Here is a 24,488-nt window from a genome sequence, read left to right on the forward strand (position 1 = left end):
ACATTAAACTCTTCTAAACATGTAAAATGCTCCCTAAACCTCTGCTCCAATGTGGCAGCAGGAATGAAAATAACAGAGCTGTGCAGGCAGCCAGGAGTGCTGCACTACCCTGGACTGCCCTAATACACATCACATTCCTTGTGCTACCTGCAATGGCTGTGATTAGGTACAGCTGTTGTACAGTGAACAAATCCAGCACAGGACTGAGTCTTCCCAGCTGCCTCTGGCTCCAGGTTGCTCTGGCAGTGCTTCACTGCGTTCCTCGCTGCAGCGCTGCCTCTGTGGATGAACTTACCCAGCTTGCACAGCTCTACAATCAAATGAACAGTGCTCAGTCAGTCACTTCTTGGGAAAAGGAATGGTGCTTTGAAGAATGTGGGCCCTGCACCTGGCATTGATGGACTGGTGGTAGCACATGGCCACGGGATTCCCCCCAGCCACCAGGAAAGCAGAGAGCTGGCACAGCAAGTCTAACACACGACTGTTCCTGGAACACAACCTATTCCCAGAAGCAGCTGCTCTTAAAGTGCAGGGATTAGCAGTTTCTTTTGTATTAAAAAGTAACTCAACGCCTTCTCTCCTCATTTTGCCATCTCTCTTCACAGTACCTGTGTCACAGTTCAGAATCCTGACAGGAAATAATGAGTCAGTGCACTAAACTCTACAGTAATTCCAGGTAGCTGCCAGCAGAAACTGTGGAATACAAGGATTGCTTTCAGAACCTTTAGGCAGTCACAGTAAAGGAGAAAATACAAGATTAATCAGTGCAGCTGGAGATGTGAGACATGGCCAGTTCTTACAGACACAGGGCAGAAGGGCTGTGTTGGACACAGCAGCCACAGAAATGCCACCAGGCTGGGGCTGGGTCACACTGCTCTGCCTCCTCTGGGGCACAGAACAGTTACACCACTCACTGCCTCCAGTTAAGCTGTTTTCTTCTTCCCCAAGGACTGTGTTTGTTCAGACCATGCTTTCTGTTCAAGGAACAGGTTTTGCCCATTCAGCTCTTCCCAGCAGTGTCACAGCATCCAAGGCTTGTGGAGCTGGGTTTCTCCCCAACTCTTGAAAGCATTGCCATGAAAACCTGACCCAGCTTCCAAGAAAGTTTTCCTGGTCCTTGAAAGCATTTCCCCAGCTGCTGAGAAACAGACTTTAACCAATGCAGGAAGAGGGGATCAGACACCAAACCCACATTCATGACAGTGATTCCAGAAAGTGACATCTAAACTTACTCACAGCAATGATGATCCTTGCAGGGCAGACACGTTCCTGTGCCATCCTGTGCCCCAAACACTGCAAAGCACTGGCAGGGTCCAGCCCCAGGCCCCTCCATCCCTGGCTCCCGGGGCACAGCGTGGCTGGAAGGGACACCTTGGCTTGCTGGGGCTGACACAGAAGCTGCATTGACCCCAAATATCCATTGATATTCCAAACACACTTGTTGAGTAATTTCAACTTAGTTAATTTGCTGAATAAAATTTAATTTTATTTAAAAAAATCTTATACACTATTATTCACCTAGCCCTAGTTGTGAACAGATTCTCACTTCTGAAAATAAACCACATTCTAGTCAATTCATTCAACACCAAATTAAATTACTAGTACTGGATTTTTTTTTCTTAAAAAAAGTATGTTAAAACTTTACTTTTTTTTTATTTTTAAAACCTCTAAAGAAAACGTTGCAATTGTACAGAAATGCTTCTTTTCAGGTTATGCTTTTTTTTTAAATGCCTGTTATAAATCCAGCTTGTGTAGAGTTTTTTTTCATAGTTTTTTAATGTATTATCTGCAGAGACATTGTAACAGTTCCATTGTGTGGATGAACACAAAACTTGTACAGATTTCTCATATTTGGTCTTTAGGTAAATAGTTTCCGAAAGCTGCCTAAAATAACCACTCCAAACTGTTCAGTCCATCATGAAAATACAGTTTTTTTCCTTTCACAGCAGGAAAGGAAATATAAATAATGCATCTTTATTACAGAACAGGACAAAAACCAGATTCCGATGGAGCCAACTCCGGCTCCCACTCACCTGGCTGCAGGAGGAACTAAGACGTTGTGTGAGTTGAAGACTGAACAGCAGCCTTGTTTCAATTGAATTTTGAAATGTAAAGTGGAATCTATTACCACATTAAAGTGAGAAATTACCGATACATTTTAAAATGTTCAACTGCAGAACACACACTTAAAAAAAAAAAAAATTGTTACCATAATCTGGTAGCCACTGTTAGAAAACCACAACAGCTACTGGTCATGGAGACCCCGAGGTCAGTGTCTGACATCAAAGTGTTACAGAGAAATGGGGCAGATTAATTTCTACTGAAGGGTGCTTAAGCTTAAAAATATCGAATATACCTCTGACAAGATAATTTTACTCTTTTTAAAAGGACTCGTGATAGAGAATTTTATCTTTCTAAATGAAGAACAGTCTGTTATCTTAAACATACACAATATTAAGCGAGACTCTTGTTTTACTTTAGACTGGAAAAATATGCCAGGGACAGTCAAAGTCAACACAAAGTAACAAACAGCAAAAGGTAGCAGAGAGAGAAACAGGTAAGTGCAGCTCTGGTCAAATCCATAGCAGTTCTTTACGTCAGTTAACGGCTCATTTACATCAGAGTTTCTAATCAGTTACATGCAAGCCCAAAGAAGCGTTTGATCACTACACATGGTAATAAAATTTGATTAAATTTATCAGGCAACTGCTAAAATATGAAAATTTGCAGATGTAATAAAGTAGCTTTATCTGAACTTGAACAGGACAGACAAAAGTAAATCATTCCGTTGGTTAAAAAAACCCTACATTCAGTTTTTTACCAAACAAAATTTCACATGAAAAGTAGTTGTGTGATTCCAAAGTTTCCGGAGTAGAAATGGAGTGATTTGAAATGTCAAAGACCCCATTGTTTTGCAAAGAAATGAAAATACACCTCAAAAATTTCTAATTCCACGTGTGAACAACAAAATACTGCATATCTATCAACAACTGCATGGGTGGGTGGTTCGGAAAGGCTTAGCTGCCACGGTGTCGGAATGGCTCCTGCCTCTGTTCCCTTTAGGAATATACAATCGTTTGAAACCAGTCACACTAAGCGCTATCATGCTGCCGTTACACTGAGATCCTCAGTCCTGGGAATCATCTGACAGATCCTGTTAAAGCTGCAGCCCTCCCAGCACACACAGTCCGTGGGGCAGGAGGGGCGGGGGCACAGCCTCTACAACAACATGGTTCTGCAGTTTGACTTTAAATTACCAAGTTTTAAGGCCACCTGTGTTGGGTTTTGTTTCAGTGCTGAAAGTTGAAGTCTGATTCACAGGGCCCCTTTCCCCACTGCGTGAGAACATGTTCCAACATTTTAGGTGTTAGATTTAAGTGTCTCCTTTTGGCACCACGGAGTTTGTTTTTGTTGGTTTTTTTGTGTTTGTTTTTTTTTTTTTTTAAAAAAAAAAAAAGAAAACTCCCCTAAGTTTCTAGTTCTGGCTGCCTTTGTCACTCACTGCCACGGGTGGGGTGTCCACGTTCACAGCTATGACTATGCTCTCTCCATCCTCTGTTTTGATACGTTTGAGTTCCTGCTGTTCTGACTGGTCTCCGTTCTGGCGCTTGGTGGGGAGCGATGCCGATGCGGACGCGTGGGTTGCTAACATATGCAAAGGACTTGCAGCAGCTGCAAAAAAGAGAATACAAACTTCAGCACCCTGATCCTTGTCAAATCAGGTACAGGGAGCAAACCTGCTCCATCACCGAGGGATCAATTCCTTTATTGTACCACGTGGGGTGTTGGCAGGCCCAGGTGAGATTCTGTGTGATTGTTCAATCTGCACCTGTTTAGATTGTTTAATCTAAACCTGTTGTGCAGATTAAGGACATTTTCTCAAATCACTCAACATTCACACAGATTTGCACCCAGATGGGAGAACAGGGAAGCAGCTCCATTTAGCCACTGAGAACCAAAGACAGGGAAGGATTCGATGACTGAAGATTTAGCAAATCCACACCATAACGTGTGACAGAAGTGGATTCACAATCCCCTTTGGTAGGTTCTGGCCAGGTCTCTGATCCCTGCAGGTGTGACGTGGCCTGGAAGGAGAGTAGGACCATGCCAGACCCAGCTGGGGCTGTTGGTTACGGCAGGGAAGTTCTGGGAGTCACAGAGCCAGGAGAGGAACGTGACAGGAGCAGCAATTCCCCTGCAGTGGGTAACAAGGGATTTGCCAAAGCTAAGGAGAAGGCAGGGCTGGAACAAGTCCCAGTGGTCAGCAATGACCCAGGTGACAAAATGCAAGTGCACAAGTGAATCACAGCAGAAGTGCAGTTCAAACATCCCATGGAAGATTTTAATCTTTCTCCTTCCACAGATGAGGCAGCACAAGTCACCACTCGTGGGTGAGCACAAACCTTGAAAGCCCTGAAGGTTCCTCCCTCTGCCCATGAGCAGCCCCTTCCCTCAACACAGACCCTGATTAAATTCACTGTTCATATGTCTTTGCAAAGAATGCAAAATGCTAATTACAGATTTCCTTGTTCATTGCATTTAATGAAACTTTATCTAGACATTATCAAGCCACCTGCTTTTTTCCTGCTCCCTTCCCTCAGCACCACTTCACTGACATTACCACGGCATTCCCTGCTACTGCAAATAAAACATCCAGTCCATGAGAAATTATTATTTGCTAAAATTGTAGTTTGTTATTAGTAAGCTGTCCTAGAGAGTATCACCTCTGCATGAACCAAGCTGTAAATGAATTTGTTCTGGAATCTCAGCAGTCATTCAGCTGCCATTAGAAAAGATACTCCTTGTACCATTTCTAAATAGGAGCCATGGAGATGGAACTTCTGAATAAAATCTGCCTTCCTGCAAATTTCATGTTGTTTAAATAAAAACCAAGAAGCTCACCCCTCACCTTCAAGCACACACAAGACAATCCCTGTTGCATTCTTCCAGGGCAAAGTGTCCCTGCCACAGCAGAGGGATGGAATGAGATGAGCTTTCCTGTCCCTCCTGACCTAAACCCTCCTGTGATTTTTCACTCCAGGGTCTGGTGGGTACCCAGAGACTCTCTGCCTGGGATGTGGGGGTAGGAAAAACACAAAAGAAGGATGATGTTTGAAATCTACGCTGAAAGCTGAGATAAGAATACCGAGTTAGGAAATTTTATTGTACAATAAGAAACATGAGATTCTTAGGGACCCCAGAGCTCTCAGCTGACTCACAGGGACCCAGCAATGCTGCCAAGCTGTTCTGCTGAGAGCAGGATCTGAAAGCACCTGCTGTACTACACATGGAAAATGGAACTGGAGTAGGATTTGCTCTGCATTTCTTTCTTCCCAGACAGCACAAACCTTCTTTCATCAAAAGCAAACACACAAATGTGTGTGCTGCAAACACACAGCCATGTGTTACACACACACTCAGGCAAACACAAACAAATCCATGTTTCCCAGCTCCCCCTTCAGATGCTCTGCCTGAGAATTATCTGGTTTCTTGCTGGTTTGGGAGTTACTGTAACAAGAGACCTGGAGCACACCTGACTCCACACCCATCACACACAGACAACACTGGCATCACAACTGTGCTCCTGTGTGCAGCCACATTCCCTGCACTCCCTGCAGCCCTTGGCTGCTGTGTCAGGAGCATGTTGAAATCAGCTGAGTTTTCAGAATCCAGCAAAAAGAGAATAAGAATTATTCCTTACTTTTAAAAATAGCTTTTCAGTATATTTCACATGGCTTTCAGCTCTATTCACACATCCCTTCTGACACAGAAAGTGCACCTCAAGTCTGACTCTGATGCTTTTGCTGCTCTTAAGCTGGAAGTGAAGTGGCAGCAGCCAGAACACTGACCTATAAATGTCAGTGATGGGAAAGGAGTAAAAAGGAAATGAAGCAGATAATTCACTCCATTAGAAAGACTTTTGAGCAGAAATGCAGGTAATAAATTGATATAAGACAGCCCTAAAAGTATTTCTGTAAACATATGACAAAAACCCTCCAGCTGAGTATCAGATAATACATAAAGCAAAACTGTTAGAACAAGCTGTGAGGACCTGCCAGCAGAGCAAACCTGCCCGTGCTGGGAGCAGGAGGAAATGTGTGCAATGATGACAAAGCACTGCTGCCCACTCAGCCTGCCAAGGCCCAGAGGGGAATGATGGATTCAGACACAAACCACCTCAAAACCTTACAGAATTTTGGTCTTCTCAGTACAGGTTCAATAAAGTCATAATAAAAAGTAAAAGTTCAAAGAGCCAACCCACAAGTTCTGGTTTTCCTGTTGGTGGATTCCAACAAACCACCTGGGAGCAGACATCATTTCAAGAGCTCTGATTTACAGGAACTTCTTTTAAAACTTGTTTCTATCCCAGTTTAATGAGGAGAGAGGACAGGTTGTCACCACTTAATACATCCCCATAACAACCACAAAGAGAATAAAAGAGGAGAGGGAGGGGAGCACAGGGGAGCACGGGGGAGCAGAGCAGGCAGTGAGGCTGTACCTGCAGTGCCCTGCCCCGCCACAGCGGCGCTCAGGGGCACGATGTGTGTTCCGTTCTGTGTGACAGCTTTGATGGGCAGCTGGTGCTGCCCCAGCGGCGCCTGTTGCACTATGGTAACTGTCTGTAAGGGCGTGGGCTGCGATGTCTGGATGATGCGACCAGCAGCTCCTATTGCAGCATGGCTAATAGCAGGGAGAGGCTCCACTTTCACTGGAAAACAGGAGAGGAAATCTGGTTAAAATTAAAGAACTGCTCAGGAACCACTTGGTTTCACTCAAGCAGCCCTCAGTGGAAGTGTGCTGTTTCATTACTCACTCCAACACCTCTGAGAAATTATGATTCAAAATCTTCAGTTTTAGCCAAACACTTCAAGCATTGCCCTGCAAGTACTGATGCCCCATCTCTGTCCCTCCCTAAATGAGGCTTGGAGCAACCTGGGATAATGGAAGGCATCTCTGTCCGTGGCAAGGGGTAGAACGAGACGGGCTTGAGGGTCCTTCTGTTCTATGATTCTACTGATCAGATACTGATCCCTCTGTATAAAGAGGTGCCAAAACAACCCCACAGGTTCTCACCTTTGACTTCCTTGTGGTCTCCATTCTCTTGAGGTTCTACCTTGGGCTGGGTGACCATAGCAGCTTGTGTGACGACCGCCTGTCCCGCGACAGTGTAAGTGTTTGCTGGTGCTAATCCAGTCACGTTGGTGACTGACACAGCTGGGATCTGGTGCACAACGTGAACTGTCTGAACTACAGGCTGCTGGGAGGTTGAGGTGGTCACGGGAGTTGCAACAGTGTAGGTGACGGGTTTGATAGCTTGTGGTAGCTGCCGTTGTACAGTAATTAAAACTGGCTGGCTAGAGAGAGGTGATCCTACCAAGAAAGAGATCAAAATTAGACTGACAATTTTCATTATTTCTTTTAAGCCAGTCATTCTTTTAAACTTCTCATTAAAACCTCAGAGAATTAACAAGCTCCTTCAGTAATGCCTGAATGAGCCAGAAGGTAATATTGGACAATGAAGGTTAGGACAAGTGGTTATTCCCAGCTCCAGGCTCAGGGTAAGGGCTGTCCTGGCTCTGCAAGACCCACACACCATTTGGGCACCCCAGACAAAGCTGTGTTAACACTTATTTAAGCAAAGCCCTTTCCACAGATGTGTGCTGCAGGTGTGGTGTGCAGCATGCATGCACTGGGAATGCTCTGTGTGCTGCACTGGGAATCCTAAGGAATGCTCAGGACCATGTCTGCCCTCTGCAGTGCCACATCACCACCTAGAAACTGGAAGGCAAATGTATATCAAAGAAGGTAATTAAACAAACATATCCTTATCCCATCATGCCTTATGCTCTTTTTGTTTTAAACAGGAAATTTCTCATCTTTCTTTATCCCTTCAATTCTTTTATCCCCCCCACTCTGGTAGGATGACATGGCCACAGAGATGTGAAAGGTTTTCCTTATTTCTCTAACACACACAACCTTACACCTTGTTTGGTTTTTTCCCAAGAGAACTGTTACAAGACAGCCCAGTCCTACACAGGACAGAGCCTGTCCTCAGTAATGTGACCCAAGGTTCTGGAGCAGCCCCAGGTAACAACAGAACATGTGTCCAAACAGAGCCTCCCTGGCTGGTTCTGAGCTTCTCACAGATCTGCCCTGAATGTGAAGAGGTGAAATATTCACTCATTTCTGTTGTACATATTAAGTCTCAGCAGTGTTTTGGTGTCAGCCCTCTGCCCCCAGCCCCAGTGCCAAGCTCAGGCTCCTCACCTGGGGCACTCTGTGCAAATCGCGCTTCTTGGATGACGGCGAGTTTTGGCTGGATGGCGCTGGGCTCAGGCTCCATGGGGACGGGAGATCCTTCCCTGGACAGGCTCTCGGGGGTCTGGACGCCACTGGAGTGCGCAGACAACACTCCAGAGTGGTTAGGAGAAGCTGGGGCACTTCTGCAGTTAGAAATGAAAGCAGCAGCTGATGTGTTTTAACTTCTGAACTGTGAAAGCCCATGACCTTCCTCTAATGAGACCGTAACACACTGCCCGCAGCAGGGGAGGGCACAGCTACAACCCAGAGCTCAGGATCTTTTAAAAAGCTTCTGTTAAACAGGGACAGAATTTAAAAGCAAACTGTAGGTACAGTTAACAGAGAAGAAGTGGCTGGATGCCTTCTTAGGGAGACTCTAAATCTGCAAAACATGAACATTTCTTCTGGTGGAGAAGAACAATGAGCAAATCTGAGGCTACAGGGCAAGTAGAAAAAGATCTGCACCAGCAGAAAGGCCATAACTTTAGAGAGGGAATAATTTAAACCCAGGTATTTCCCCATCACAAATTCTCCTCGAACATTATCAAACTGAATACAAAATTGTCATCTCTAAGGTCAATAAAATGGTAGCCGGTATCTGAGAATTTTCTTTGTAAACAGTTTTAAAATCCAGTAGATGGCAGTTAGAAATTAAAATTATAATTCTGCAAAACCCATCAAAGGTACAGCAAGGCTTGCATACATTAACAATCTGATAGCTAGTTATGCAAACCGAGTTCTTTAACACTAAAACCAAGCAATTAACACAAGCCTGGTGTATGGGGCAGCCTCCTAATGAAACACACAGAATTCAAACACTGAGTCTGGATGAAATTAAATTACTAAACTTGTGACTGTATCCAAAGCTATCAAGTCTGTAGCAGCCTGAAGATTAAACAACAGCCATAGTCTTTTTGTTCATCTGGTTTTCCTTACCTAGAAGAGAGTGGTCCCAGAGGGGTTCTAAAGCAAGGTACTCCCCTAGGCCGCCTTTTCCTAAAAGCCTGCTCTATTAATTTGCTTTCAGAGGCAGGGTCTATCCTCCAGAATGAGCCTTTGCCTGGTTCTTCCTGGGAACGTGGTACTTTGATGAAATAACGATTCAGAGAGAGATTGTGACGTATTGAATTCTATGGAACATAAAAAAATATGTAGAATTCATATAACTTTTCCAAGTCAGAATGTGGCCTACTGCAGCAGTTTGTACTATAGGAGACTCGGGGTGCAGCTCTTTAATTCCTTAATTTAACAGAACTCAGAGCACTACCAAGCAGTGCTGTAAACCTGAAAGGACTCTTGCATTTGTCAAATCTTTCCCAAATATTAAAAACCCAGTATGCTAATTGGAAATAACAGGAATCCCATTTATTTCATTCTCTCATGAGAAACACGGTGACTGAAACCAATGTTTAGAACACTACAAATACTTGTGCAGAATGCAGTGTTAAAAACAAAAATAAAAATGATCAGTGCTTGTACACCACCCTTCCCCAGGTGTCCCAGCTCCCTCCAGGAGGGCCAGCAGCACACAGCATATACTGATTCTGATCCTATGTGGTAATTCTGTTACTGTTCCACAGTTCAGAAAGAAAAGGCTAAATAACACAAGTTCCAAGGACAGCTGGATTGTTGTGAATTCACCCACAGACCAGCTTGTCTCAATAACAGAGCCAAGAATTTAATGTGTCAATTAAAACACCAAATGGCAGCAGGTCCTGAACCAGCTCCTCCAGATCTTTATCACCAGGGTCCCTTTGCACATTCCCACACCCTCAATTTACTGCAACATCCCCCCATTAGTCCAGCAGAGCAATGCACACAACTGCTGACACTCAAGTGATTCTATCTGTGCTTGGTTTTGGACACAGAATTTATTTTTATTTTTTCATTTTTTAACCTAGATAAACCCCAAAATCTCTCTCAGTATTATCACTGAACAAGAAGAGACTGATGCTTAGGATTCACTCTGAAACACTTGTGGGGGAACAGAGGTAAATGGGAAAAAAGCTTTATGTTACCAAAAGCTCTCAAAAATTTGCAAAGCGAATGTAAAACTTGCTCCAATATCTGAGTTCATGACCCTGATGGCAAGTTTGGAAACTTAAAGCAGTGATAACCACATATGATTTCTTGAATGCAAACTGATGAAACCAGAGATGGCTTTTTCCCTGCCAGAAATGGAAACATAACTAGAAAGATGCCAAGAACATATTTATAAATTATATTTATTTCTCCATATGCTAGAATAAAGGAGTAGATCCAAAAGTACCTGCTAAAATAAGTTCACAGAGAGGAGACTTCAAATGCTCATCAAAATGAGACCACTGTATGCTAAAGGATATAAATACCCCTGTTTCTTACAGTATGGGACTGGGACACTCTATATGTGTTTGTACTCCATGTTTTGAATAATATGTACATAAATAGTCTCAAATATGATTTCAAACATCTATCCTAAGTCACCCGAGCTGCAATCCAACTCCTAATGTGTAGAAGCTGGCAGAGCAGTGACTGAACAGCATCTGATTTTCAGCTTTTCCAATTGTTTCTATGAATAGTTGCTGATAAATGACTCCAGAACACACTGTCTGCTGTGCCTATCACCTTGGCTTTAGGAAGCCTTACACCCCCAAATCCACACCCTGCTCTATGGCAGAGCTCTTTGCCTCAGCACAACTGTGTGTGTGTTGGGTTCATGATGCTCACAAAGCAACATTATCTACACAGATACTCAAGGTACTGCAAAATAGGAAGCAAAACACACATCAACATTTTATAAACAGAGTCTTGTTGCTAAAACAACATGACTGCAGCCAGGATACTGCACTGTTATGTGGGAAAGGGAAACAAAAGAGACTTCCCAGCCACAACAGCCAAGTCCTTGACTAACCAAACCCTTAGCAAACAGCCAGGAACAGCTATGCTCCCCACTAACCTTGGGAGAGTGATCCAGCTTTTATTTAGGCCATATGACAAATAAGTATGTGATTAATACATAAAAATGTTTTCCTCTACAGGAAAGGTTTGTATTCTTCAGTCTTCCATTGTGCAGCCAATGTTAGCACTTTCTCACTTTCCCCTCACCCAATCTAAGTTTTACCTCCCTGACATTAGCTGCAGAGTGAGCACAGCCCACGATGGACCGTGTGCTGCAGCTGTTCCAGGCCCTGCAATCTGTGCTCCTTGGCCTCTGAGACACCCAAAGCAGCACCAGAGCCCTCACGTGTGTCTGGGAAGGCTCTGCCAGACTGATTTGTACTTGGTTAGTCATCCTGGCAAAAGCTGAGGCTAGTCTTGTGAAAGCGAAAAGAAAGCAGAAATGAATTCTGCAGAGTTGAAAGGTTTGGTCCAACTCGGTGCAGGAATGGGCAAGTTCACAAATCAAACAGTGCATGAAGCAGGGTGAGATAATGACAGATAAAACACTTGCTCCTTCACCTGCTGCATGGGCAAGATCACTGTTTTCAAACAGAACTGAACTTGGAGCATTTAATAATCTCAATTTTATCTCAAGATAGCAACACGGATGTTTACACAACTAAGTTACAGAACATGACACCATTCCTAGATAGCATACAGGATTCAAATCCACTGCCAAATGCACTTTGCTTTCCCCAAAGTCTGTCTGCATCCCTACTAGAGGTTTAAAGAACACCATTCCATCAACAAAGCAGGATTTCAAATACAGACTAGTGTAAAATGCCCACTTGGTTGGAAAACATACAATCAGAAGAAAGACAACACACTCATTTGACAAATTCTATTTCTGAAGGGTTATGAGGCTTACCAACTGCCTGCTCATAACCATTTACAGCTGCCAGTATTGCTCACATGTAAAAAAATAAATAAAAATTTCAGAAATCAAAATTACCTGCCAGCCCTTGTCTGCTGTCCTGTAGTAGGGATAATTTTTAGTTATGTGCGTATAAATTCCATTTAGTGTAAGCTGCTTATCCGGGGCCATTGTAATTGCTTGAACTATTAACTGTGCATAGGAGTAGGGTGGCTTAGAGTCATCCTGGACAAAAACAAGAAAAGTCTGCATCAACAAACTTTGAAGAGATACACACTGTTTACTAGATCAAAAGTCATAAAACATCACTAACTTGATTTAGGGCACTTTTGGACGGCCAAAATCTTGAGGCAGAAAGGAAACTGTGAAAGCTTTGTTTTTCTTATTAGCAATTTTAAGATAACATAAATTTTGCAGATATCTACAAAAGCAAAGAATTTTCAATAGCCTCCAAACAGATCTATAACTGAGAATGCAAAGAGACCCTCTCCCAAAGGGGACAGGGATTAATCAATCCATCAATCAATCAATCCCACATCTGATCACAAAACCATACACGTTGTTTTTACAGCATGTTAAATTATCACTGCATACACCTCAGCAAACAAAACATCCCAAATCTTCCATTCAGTTCAGGTGTAATCTCTGGGATTGGTTTCAAGCTGTGTTTACCTTTGGGCTGTCTCCCCCTGAAGCTTCCTTGTCGTTCTCTGACTGTGAATTGTCAGCCATCAAATGTAGGTCAGATGCTATTCCACGACTCATTTTGTACCCTGAAGAGCCTGCGCCGCGGGGGCTCGATGGGCAGGAATTTGCAGCACTGTAGAGCATAAAAAGAAGATCCTACTATTTTGTTATACAGTATATCACCACATTATGTCTCATCAAAAAGCTCTTACTGCAGCAAAGCCACTACCAGAGCTGTGAGGCTGCAGCTAAAGGGCTGTCAGGGCTTCCATTCCAAACCACCTTCCACGCCTTGCTATGGAACCACAACCACTGCAGGATGAAACCTGGCTCAGGCTTTCCTCCTCAAGACAAGGAACAGCTGATTGATCAGGATGTAATTTATTTGTGTAAGATTTGCCACTTTAAGTCCACCTTAGCTGCATCAGCAACCACAAATTTTCAGACACTTGCTGGAAACAAGACACACATCTTGCATGGAGTTTCTGCCATATGCTTGTGTTCAGTCTGCCCCCAAAAAATCCTGTCTCCTGTGCAGTGCTTCTGCACATTGGAGAAAATATAGCAAGCAGTGAGGTAAAAAAAGGTTTGATTCTCATTTAAATTGAAACCAGTATTATTTTAAGTCTGTACAGGTGTGTGCACATACTTACACATAGGTATGTGTATAAAAATCATAAACTTATCTACAAATGGGATGATCAGCAGTGACTCAGCTGATTTAATGCAGTATTGGGCAACAGAGCAGATACATTGCTAGAAAGCAAGAGATGACGCCAAACACAAAAAGAGTACCCCCTAACACATCACAAAAAAACAGGTAAAACTCTATATAATTCCACTGGAACTTCTTTCTACCAGTGGTTCCCTGCATTGCAGAGTCCACAGGAACTGCAGCTGCACCATGCCAGTTTTCTTCTATGATTTCCTTTCAGCCAAGAGGAAAGAGAAAGTCAGCAGGTGAGGTTTATCCCTTCCCCAAAATAATTTTGGCAGCTCTCTTGCAAGGACACACACCCTCTGCAATTCATACTGCAGCTGAATGCAAGGCAATCAAAAATTCCAAAAAACTATTCCAAAAAACTCAATTGTTGCACATGCTGTGCCCCCAGAACCAGCCTTATCTCCAAAGATAATCTTTAATCTTTGAATCTGTGGTTCAAAACATCAACAAATCAATCTAGACAATGTTATTTAGATCTATACACTAAAGCTTTAACAATTTTCATCTGTCAAGGTTTGTTTGTCTGCCTGGCCCCTCGAGTTTTTTGCTACCTCCTTTTTCATGTACAGAAGGAGGCAAACACTATAGATTGAGCAATATATACTAATACTGAAAGTATCAAAGCTTCACTTCCCAAGAAATTCACCCATGATTTGTTACTAGTGATATACTTACTATAAGAGATGGCATTTTTTAAGTGTTGTACAGAAGAATCCTTGGTTAGAGCCAAAATGTGTAGCAAATTTATTTTTTTAGATATAGGTCACTCCTGCTCTGTGTTTTCACATATCAGCTGACAAGATCCCTCTGCTCTGCTCACTTCAGCATATATTGACAAAGCGACACATATGGTATAATCAAAGCAAGTTTACAAGTCTTCCACAAAACAGGATGATTTGCAGAGAAACTGTCAGGCTTTGCTCTCAAAATAGACTCTCAAAACTGTCATCTTTTTTTTTTTCTGTAATAAACTACTCAACAGGTGCATGAAAGCCCTGAAGAGAATTACAAAATACATAGCAAGGCAAAGACAATGGTGATAGATGGGATATTATCTGAAATATTTGTGAGATGCTCTATCACTGGCAAGATGTGTTTTCCCTGAATTCTTATAAGAAAGCAAACCTGTTACACAGACAAGCCTAGATATCTTTTCTCTCTGTTTCCATCATTTAAGCAGGTATCATTAAATACTCCCAGACAGAGACCAAGAGCTTGGCAAGCATGCAAGAAGTCAATTATCCTTCCATTCAAATCTCATTAACAAGTGGTACCTTTTCAAAAAGCAGGCATGGACAGTTCTTTGCTCAAGTGAAGTTGCAGGAAGTGAGAGAGGACAAAAAATCTTTCAAAACCACATACATGACTGAAACAACTTTCAATGCTTTGACATGGAAGTTTTGCTCCTGATCTTTCCAAGACTTTGAAAAATTCCATCTGAAGTAATTTTGCCTGTTTGTGAGGATGGGTTGCTTGTGTTTAATTGAGTTTGGTCCCAAGTAACAGGTGGGACAAGGGCTGCAATTACCAAAGGAGCAGCAGGGCAAGGAAAATCCTGGCTCACCCTCCCTGGGATCATCCTGACACTGAGCTCTGCATCTCAGTCTGTGCTTTAAGTAAAAGGTCTGCTCCCCTCCAGCAGTGACTAACCAACAACATCTTCTGGAGTAACAGATCAGGCCATTTTCCACACCATTCTTCCTGATGATGAACTTCAGGAGGACAGTGGCAAATGAGGATGTTTTTAAAAGGTGTAATTTAAAATTGTCTCATTTGAAGAGTTGCAATAAGCATGCAAGGGCAAAAAGCAATTTAAATTGTTGGAATGCAAGAAAAATGCCAAAGCAGACTGTTACACATTGAACATGTTAAACCAGAGTATGACAGACTGTTCATGCAACCATGTCAGCAGAAAGGGGGGTTCTCAGCAGGTAAGGCTGAGCTTCAGCCAAATTTTGACCTCAAAATCAAAATACTGAATGAGAAAGTTGTGCTGAGCCTGACTGCACGTGGCCCTGCTCCCACCTGCAGGGTTTAAATACCTGATAGTTCCTGTGGGAGAAGGGAGAGGGCTGATCAGGTGAGCCATGTTGTCTGGAATGTTTATTGTTAAGGGAGAGATCTGGGGTTGCACAGGCTTCACTGGGGACTCCGGGGCCTCCTGTTTTTCTCTCTTGTCATTGGACAGAGCTGTGAATGTTATCTTGATGTTTGTGCTGGGAAACCTGAAAGTACAGCTGAAAAATAAAAAAAACAAAAACAAATATGTGAGCCATTTGTTTACAGAATGTAAGACTTTCTGAATAACTTGCACATTATTACCTAAGCTCATTTAGAATTTATAAGCTACAATATTTATGTAATTACCCACGATCATCTTCATTTTACAGATCTGTGTGACCAGAAAAAGATCCCCAGGTAAGCAACTGACATTTGTAAAGGAATACAAGCTAATGCAATTCTTTCTAACAAGGGCAGTTAGTGCATTGTCTCTAAATTTCTTGAGGTTCATCCTGATCTTGCAGTAGCCCCAAAGCAGAGCTATTTTAAAAACAAAACCTCATTATTTCATGATGCCAAGGAACGGCTTCAGCAAATGAACAAGTTGGTCCATAATAGCAGAATTAATCAGAAACATGAATGTTGGCCAATTTGAGGTCTAACCAGTTTCACAGACTGGTCTAAGAGATTTGGGTTCTTTTCTCTTAAAACACCTATTAAACTAAACACATAACAATTCTAATTCTCATTTACAGAGTATACTGCTGCTTTAGTACTACATTCAAATACCTTTTTTCAGAGCTGAATTTAAGACCCAATTTCAGTAAACTCCCTGTTTTCATGTATTACCAAGGATTAGGTGCCTAAATTTAATGACAAACAATAAATTAACAATGTGCAACTGTTGAAAATTTTGAAAAAATAAAATACAATGAATGTACCTTAGGATAATCCCCTTTCTACATCCCTGTGCACAGCATTTAGAATCGAACCCAATTAAACAGAACACGCTTGTTTCTAACGTCTCAGTAAATAAATTTGCCCAGTCTTGAGCAAATAAGAAACTTAATTTTGTCTCAACAAAAGCATCTATAAAAACACAGTTCAAATAACTTTACTACCTCCTCGTCCTTACGTTGTAAGACTACACTGAACACTAAACCCACAATGACATTTACACATCTCCCACATGATGGGAAGGACTTTCCAACGACACCATACCCAGAAACAAACCTCACTAAATGCAGGGCTTTAGGTTTGTTTTGCTTTTAAGTGCTTCTAGGCAAATGTAGTTTTATACAGAAAGGAAACCAGCACATGCTGGAACAAGGGGTAAGAAATGAGCTATGAATGCAAAATACAGACTGTAAATAAAAGTGATCATTTTTCTGGAAAAATATATTAAACATAAAAGTGATGTAAGAATTGGCAGGAACACTCAGCTCTGGAGTAGCCTTAGAAATGAACTCTCATGTGTTTTGGCTTTCATATCTTAAAATGAATCTAAGGATGTTTATAGAACAAAGGCAGCATTTGATTTTCACTATGTCCCTTGCCACATGCACCACAGTGGTTCTTTTTCTCTACAATCCACATTCAAGGATCAGGAAAAAGAGAAAGAATTGACAGTGACCTTCCTTTTCTCTCTGTCTTACTTCTGAGTACGGACCGTGTCCGCATTTAACAGACGACCTATTTCTGAAACATGCTCAATGTACTAAATTAGGAACAGAATCTATGCCAAAAAACTGCACATGCATTTCAGCAAGGAAGTTAAATGGACCAATTTCTGGGTTGGATTTTCAAAATACATTCAGTAACAACTCATTTCTTCCCTTTTTCCAGCAGAAAGTATTTTGTGCTTGTATCGTTTTAGTGCTAATGGAAAGGGGTCTTGGTTGTTTTGCTACTAAAGATATTTTCCAAGCACTTCTTTTAAGCAGCAATAAAAACAACACTCAAGTGTATGCAAAGACAGCCAAAGATTAAGTAAAAATCCCTGTGAGAAAGTGAGTAACATCTGTTTGACACAGACACAGACTTAAATTTTAGTCACCTTTCCTAAGCATTTCATGAGGCTATTCCATACCTGCAATTTTACCTTAAATACTTTATAGACCAAATTTATTTTAACTCAAAAAAAAATTGGGAAGAATTGGACATGGCTTTAGGTGCTAGTTCCCAGGTCAGAGTCCCTGTTGCACAGCACTGAGGAACTGCAGTCCTCCTGTGCACAGCAGAGTGAGGATGGGCAGCAGGCACATGGGGAACAGGTGGATCCCGCAACTACAGACACCAGTACCAGGAGCATGGAAAGGCAGAAAAGGAATCCTCAGCAGCTCCTTGGATATTCCATGTAGGCACACAGATATTGCAAGATCTCCCTTCTCACCCCACTGCAGGCCTGAATGCATCATCTCCCTGTGGGCATCTGTGGAACAAGGCAACCTGAAAGGCTGGTGTAAGTAAGGAAGATACAACATCCTTACAAATTGGTTAGAGCAACAAACACCTGAATATTATCAAAAGACCACATCTGTCAATTGATTCATATTTGCAAACAGTTTTTTAAATGGAAGGATATTTTTACAGCTGGAATTCAGCCAAAAAGCAGAATAAAGAGTGTATACTAACCAAGAGAATTCCTGAATAAATCACAGCTATGCAAATATATTATATTTACATCCAAAATCAAAGTACAGAACATGTTCTAATTTGATCAGAATCAAGTTGGTTTTGGCATATTCTTTAGTTATACAATGAACTAAACAAAAACCACAGAAACACCCACAGGGAGAGACCTCATCAAACATTTAGTCCTCAACAAGCTGAACTGGGTTTTACTCACTGTTCAAAAGCTTGCAACAGTTTCATAATACACTACCACAGGATGGCTGCTGGAGGAGAAACTCATCTAGACAACCCACTTACATAAAAATCCCAAAGAAATAAAGCAATTTTGTAAGATATTTTGTACATTTATTGATGACAAGTCCAGGTGAACATCACAACAGAGCCACTGCACAACCCAGGGAGCCACAGAGGTGGTGTCACAACTAAAATGCAACTCATTACCTCAATTATTCTTTAAATTACAAAAAGCTCCTTGTGGGTTGACTACTGGAAAACAGACAAGTATCACATCATTTCAAACTGTTCTCTAGACTATATCTGCAGCTCCCAGGCAAACACAGTGATGCTGATCCAGGCAGGACCTCTGCAGAGCTCAGGAACTTTGCAGGGTGCCAGAGAAGCGTCTGAGGGTAAAAATGTCACATCTGAATTTCCACTATTTTCTCACTTCCCCACAGCAGTTCTGTCCATACTGCAGGGAAAAGCTGATGATACACTTGCAGATCAGCCTGTGTGAAAATCTATCTGACTGGGAAGGAAGGATTTCATCCTGTCTTTATCTGGGAAACCAAAACACAGCAGAAGAACTCAGTTTCTTTCCTGCTACATAAACCCTGCTGTGACACCCAGTGCCTCAGTATCCTTTGAATTATTCCAGTTTAATTGCCTTCTAAGAACCAGGACCAAAATCAGACAGAAGCTGCTGTGCCACTTTGATCAGCAGGTTCTTTTATCAGCACCTCCAGATTTTACATTCAAATAGATTATAAGGGTTCAGCAGTGATAACCCCTGAAGTCACAGTAGTTACAACTGCACAGCTCAATTCCCTCACACTGACTGTGATACTGAACCCCTGTTAACTTAAAGATTCCCTGAGATTTAAACAGATCTAAAAGAATAACAAGATGCCTGGTTTTGAACTCTTGTTGATTTACTGAGAGCCAAGGACAGCTTCAACTTTTCACATTAAAAAGCCAAGACTTAAAAAAGAACCCAGTCAGCATCTGGGAGATTGCTTGTGTCGATTTTTGACTTCAAATACTTTCAAGGTGAACACAGGCAGCTCAACTCTCCCCAAAGAGAAGCAGAGGTCATTATCAACATCTGCACCACCAAACACAGCTTTTCCACTTCAGTTTTCTCTGCCTGTACAGCAGCCTGAGATGATAATGATACTATTTATACTTTCTTCTGCTATTTTGATCAGTGAAATAACAAAAAAAATCACCATGGAAATCACCATACTTCTAGCTATGGTCTCCTTTCCACAGAATGGAGATTTGAAACGAATTCATTTTCTAATTCCTCTTACCTACCTACTTGTGATCTACTTCCCAAACTTTCCCCTTGCTCCAGTAAAACTTACTCTCCCAGCCAATTCATTTATTTATACTTCTGGTAGAAGATGTGCACACTGACACTTAATCACTACAGTGCACACTCCCAGGCCCACTTCTGAAATACTTCTATTTGAAAGGCAAGCAAAAATTGAGTTTTTACATCTTTCAGACACAACTAGAGAGAAATCAAGTTTGGAAGGGACCTCTGAAAGTGTCCAGCCCAATCCCCTACTCAAAGCAACTTAGACCAGGTTGCTCAGGGCATTGTCTCTCCAAATTTTGAAGCCTTCCAAACATGGAGTTGGACAACTCATTTCCTCCAATTACACTCTCAAGCAGTGAACAGTTTTCTCATTTGCACAGATACAAATCCTTCACTTCAACTTTTACAGCTGCTTGTGCCCAAACTGTGACCCTGCTGGCACAGCCTGGGCCCAGGCTTCCTACAACCACTCCTTAGGCAGGGGAAGGCTGCACTAAGAGCCACCCTTGGGCTTCTCCAGGAAAAAAAATTAAATTAAATCGAAGTCTTTTAGTCTCTCTCCAGCACCAAGTCCATTCAAGCAAGGGCCCACTGGAATGTGGTGCTTGGAAATTACAATTTGATTGACTTCCTGCTAATGGGGAAATTTCAGTTTGAAAGCACAAGGACCCCAATTTCATCTTTTCTCCATTTGCTGCTTCATTTATTATTGATTCCATCACAATGGATTAATAGGATATTAATTATAGATTAAACAACATGTGGCTGTGGTTTTTAACTGGTTTTTAAATAAACAAGACTTAAAAGATGAGTCTTGACAAATACAACTAGAAATACACGGAAGTGAAAAAAATCTCAACAAGTTGAAGTATGATTACATATTTCAGTGTCTGAATTTTCTACCAAAAGGTTTCTGACTGTTCAACCACCAAGAGCAGGCATACTGAATTATTCACATCCAGAATTTATTTTTAAGACTTTGGGCTGTGTTTAATTGAACTGGAAGTCAATACCACAGTCCATTTCTGGAATAGAGTCATCACCTTTAGAGCTAAAAGAATCAACAAACCCAAAATTTATTAAGAAGACAAACTGAACTGAACTGCTGTTTTTATTTCAAGATAATCTAAAAGTACTCAACAGTTTAAAGTCTGGGCTTCCAAGCTAAGAACAAGAGTGATATATAAATCCATCCAAATAGTCATATATTGAGTAGCCACCTGAAAACTCCCAGCACCAAATGGTTACTAATCAAAGTTATTAAGAAAATACCACACAATTTTTACACTAGGCATTGTGTTGACTCTTTAAACAGAAATAACTGTTTAGATATTTGTTTTACAAAATCTTTTCTAGGATTCCATTAAAAAAAGTGTTGTAACATTTTGCCATCAGTAAGAGTATAGGAAAGGTTATCATGGATACACTGAACAGGAGTGATCCAGTATAAAACTAGTCAGAGTGTAATTATTTTCTTATAATCCTAAACAGGGATAACTTCCTCAATGGGTAATTTGTTCATGTAGGTGCTTGTTCACATGGTATTTGTAAACCTTTCTCCACTGTAGGCAATAGGAGTATCTGGTTTTTTTTAATTGATGTGGGACTGGTGATGAAAAGAAATTATTTATATTAATGTAACGCAAAGCCCAGCTCCTTTAGTAGATGTTTAGAAAGGACATTTTTGATGCCCTCCTGCTTGCAGGTGACCACAGCCTGTGAGAAACCACAGCATCACTTCCTACAGGGCCACGTCCCCATTCCTTGTGGAGGGATGGATTCCGCCTCCCTGCTTTGAAACCAAGTCCTGATGTGGCTAATTCACCAAAATTTACATTCCATTATTCTTGGCCATTACTAGTCAGGACACTTCTAGAGGTTACCCAAAAACCAATTGCCCTTTAAAGAGTGGCAGCTTTTTCCTCTGGGAACTGAATCTCGACCTCACACGTGTTCCCCTTAATTCCCTGTATCCTTTGCAATTGATTTCTGTGGCCCAAAGATCAATCTTTGCACAGCATGTCCTCCACACAGAGGCTGGGAGGGCTGGAGGCATGCTCGACCTCTAACGCCGTAAGGAACAAAACACTGGCAGATTTTTAAACCAGTAATTAGAATTTTCATTCTGAGCACTGGGCATTCTCTTCACAAGGATTTAGGTATTTTTTTCAGGTGTGCCATCTAACAGGATGGAAAATACCCTAAAGAGCAAGACCCATCTATCTCTATTTTCTGATCTCTTAAGATTCAAAAGCAAATATCTATGCAGCATCAGAAGTGATGAAATATTGCTGTAGCCTCATGTTAATTCAAGTTGGCCAATAAAACACTTGTAGCAAATTGTAAGCAAAGGCTGGAAATACAAACTAGCTGTAAATTACAGGCTCCCCCATGGGAAACCGCAGTTACAGACTTCCCTGCTCATGTTTTAGCAAGTGCATAAGTATGTAAAGCTGGTGGTTTATATTCCTTACAGGAACAGTGCTGACCTGCTTCAGAAGGGTCTAGAACAAGCCTGCCTGCATCAAAAAATGATCCTATGACAGCAGAATATTGATGACGACAACAGGAACATTCCTGAAGCAGCAGCAGCAAATACAAACGCAGTAATAAACACATGACCCCTCTGAAATGGTGCTCAGCCCGTTCCCACTCACAGAGCTGACGTCATGAGAAACTGGGCATTTTTAACCCTGTATTCACAGCAGGTTCTCTAAGGCTCTTTGAGACTTTAGACTGAAGTGTGATGAACTTGTTCCACTACAGCAAATTTTGCTGCAAACGTAAAGGATTCTATTAACAACTCGAAGCTGATCTCACTCCTCCCCTGCATTATTACACTACAGAAACGCACGTTCACAGCGCATCACAGATTTTCAAAGGTTCTTGTTTCAGCAGCCAGGATCTCTTTTCTTTCCATACCAACCACACAACACTGGTACCAATCAGCAGCAAAAACATTTAGGTTATCTTACAATCATGGCAATGTGCTGTGGTTAATTAAAACTACCTATCTCAAAATCGCAAATTTCCACTGTATTCTCCTCTTTTTCTTAAAGGGCAAAATATTTAAACCAGCAAGAAGAAAAAAAGAACAGAAACCCAAACAAAACCTACAGAATTTCAATGCAGTAGCCCTGCACAGGCTGCAGGACTGAGAAAGCACTTGGCCTGCAGGCAGGAGTGTAGGCAGCAGTTACTGTAGAAACCGAGCTCTTCCCTGCTTTTCTCTGAGCAAAAGAAAGACACAAAAGAGCTGGAAAACAGCGATCGATGGGAAGCAGCTTATAAAGCTGCTTGTCACATCTGCTGCAGGAAAACCAGACACTAATTCATTAAAACTGCTCATGTAATGCCTCTGGAATTTGAGGCTCCCCAGCCTGTGAATACAAAAGAAACTCCGCCTATGGAAACACTGCATTTTCGGGTGTTTAGCATCTCTGTACACAAAAGCTGTATGCAGAGCCAGGTTGTGTGGTCTCAAGCTCTACATTTCCTACTAAACTATAAAAACAATTTAACATTTGTCCAAAAGCTCGAGTGCCTCTACCTTTGCCAAATTGCAAACAGTCCCAACAAAGCCTACATACATCCCTCTAAAACACAACAGCTTCCTGCTTAAAAAAACCAAACAAAACACTTGCAACAAGAAAACAGAAATCAATTATCATTTTTTCTTCCTTCCAGATAATTGCATTTAACCATAAATATGCAAGCTCCAACTTTCTCTGTGACTGTAAATACCATTCCAAAACTCCCCATAAAGCACAGGATTTACAACCACAGCTGAGCCAAAGCTGACAAACCAAACCCACTCCATCCTTTACCACCAAGCTGGCAGCTTACAAGTGCCTGGCACCTCAGTCTCAGTCACAGGGTACTCGTGGGGGAGCAAAAGTTCATATGGAAACACTGAGGTTCTAATAATATCAATCAGTGTTAAATGAAAGCTACCAGCAAAGCAAACCAAAGTGCTGGGAGCCAAACAGGCAGTTCCTGGCATCTCACATTGCTTACAATTAAAGCAGTAGGAGGAGTACAGTGAACAAGTGCTGTCATGATGTGTTTTGACGCAAGCATAATCATAAAAAAAGTACTTGTGACTCATACATTACTTTAGTAACAAAAGCCTTCATTCATTTATTACCTCATCTGAGATCTGCATTCCATTGCAAAATTATGCCCAAACTTCCTAATCATTACCAAGAGAGCAGCTACCCACTGAGGCAGGGTTGCACAATGATTATTCCCAATTCAAGGAAGCAAAGTTTATTTTAGATCAGCTTTTCAAGGCAGAACTCTGCTTCCAAGAGCAGCACAACCCTTTATTTGACACAGAAATCCATGACTAACTCAGGCCATTGAAGAATGACAAAAAGTGCTTCCTACCAACTCGAACTTTGAGTAGACAGCAGTGTTTAATTTCCCCCCTAAATCTGCCTCTCTGGTCAAAGAACAGGCTTTTTTCAGCCTCTTCTCACACAGCTATGGGCATTAATTAAATTTCACAGTTGCTTACCTAAAGACATCTGATGGTCAAGAGCCATTCCATATCTGTTTCACTGTGGGCACACTGCTGGGCTGGGAGTCTTAACTGAAATCAAGATTTTGTATTATATTCTGAGATTTTTTGTTTTGTAAACCAAGCTTGCTCTCCAGAATGTTTGTTCAAACAACTTTTCAAGTTTCCTTCTATTTGCAAATTCCAACTTTTCTCCTGAGTATGTAGAACCTCTAGAAATGTTCTATGCACTGACTGCTCCACAGTGTAACATAAATTTAGGTTCCTTTGTCACTTGTGTGGA

General features: G+C 41.7%; 1 protein-coding gene across 1 annotated transcript in view; it reads right to left on the reverse strand.

The window, feature by feature from the left end:
- Positions 1-3,423: 3,423 nt before the first annotated feature.
- Positions 3,424-24,488, reverse strand: part of FOXK2 (forkhead box K2) — a 43,362-nt gene continuing 22,297 nt past the window's right edge. The window contains exons 2-9 of the mRNA XM_033077018.2: positions 15,548-15,742; positions 12,767-12,914; positions 12,173-12,319; positions 9,238-9,431; positions 8,269-8,444; positions 7,075-7,371; positions 6,500-6,709; positions 3,424-3,672 (exon numbers count right to left, since the gene is read on the reverse strand). Coding sequence (XP_032932909.1) covers positions 3,476-3,672; positions 6,500-6,709; positions 7,075-7,371; positions 8,269-8,444; positions 9,238-9,431; positions 12,173-12,319; positions 12,767-12,914; positions 15,548-15,742 — 1,564 coding nt within the window. The 3' untranslated portion in view covers positions 3,424-3,475. The remainder of the gene's footprint in view (positions 3,673-6,499; positions 6,710-7,074; positions 7,372-8,268; positions 8,445-9,237; positions 9,432-12,172; positions 12,320-12,766; positions 12,915-15,547; positions 15,743-24,488) is intronic.

Source organism: Catharus ustulatus, chromosome 20, assembly GCF_009819885.2.
Source record: "Catharus ustulatus isolate bCatUst1 chromosome 20, bCatUst1.pri.v2, whole genome shotgun sequence".
NCBI classification, from domain to species: Eukaryota; Metazoa; Chordata; class Aves; order Passeriformes; family Turdidae; genus Catharus; species Catharus ustulatus.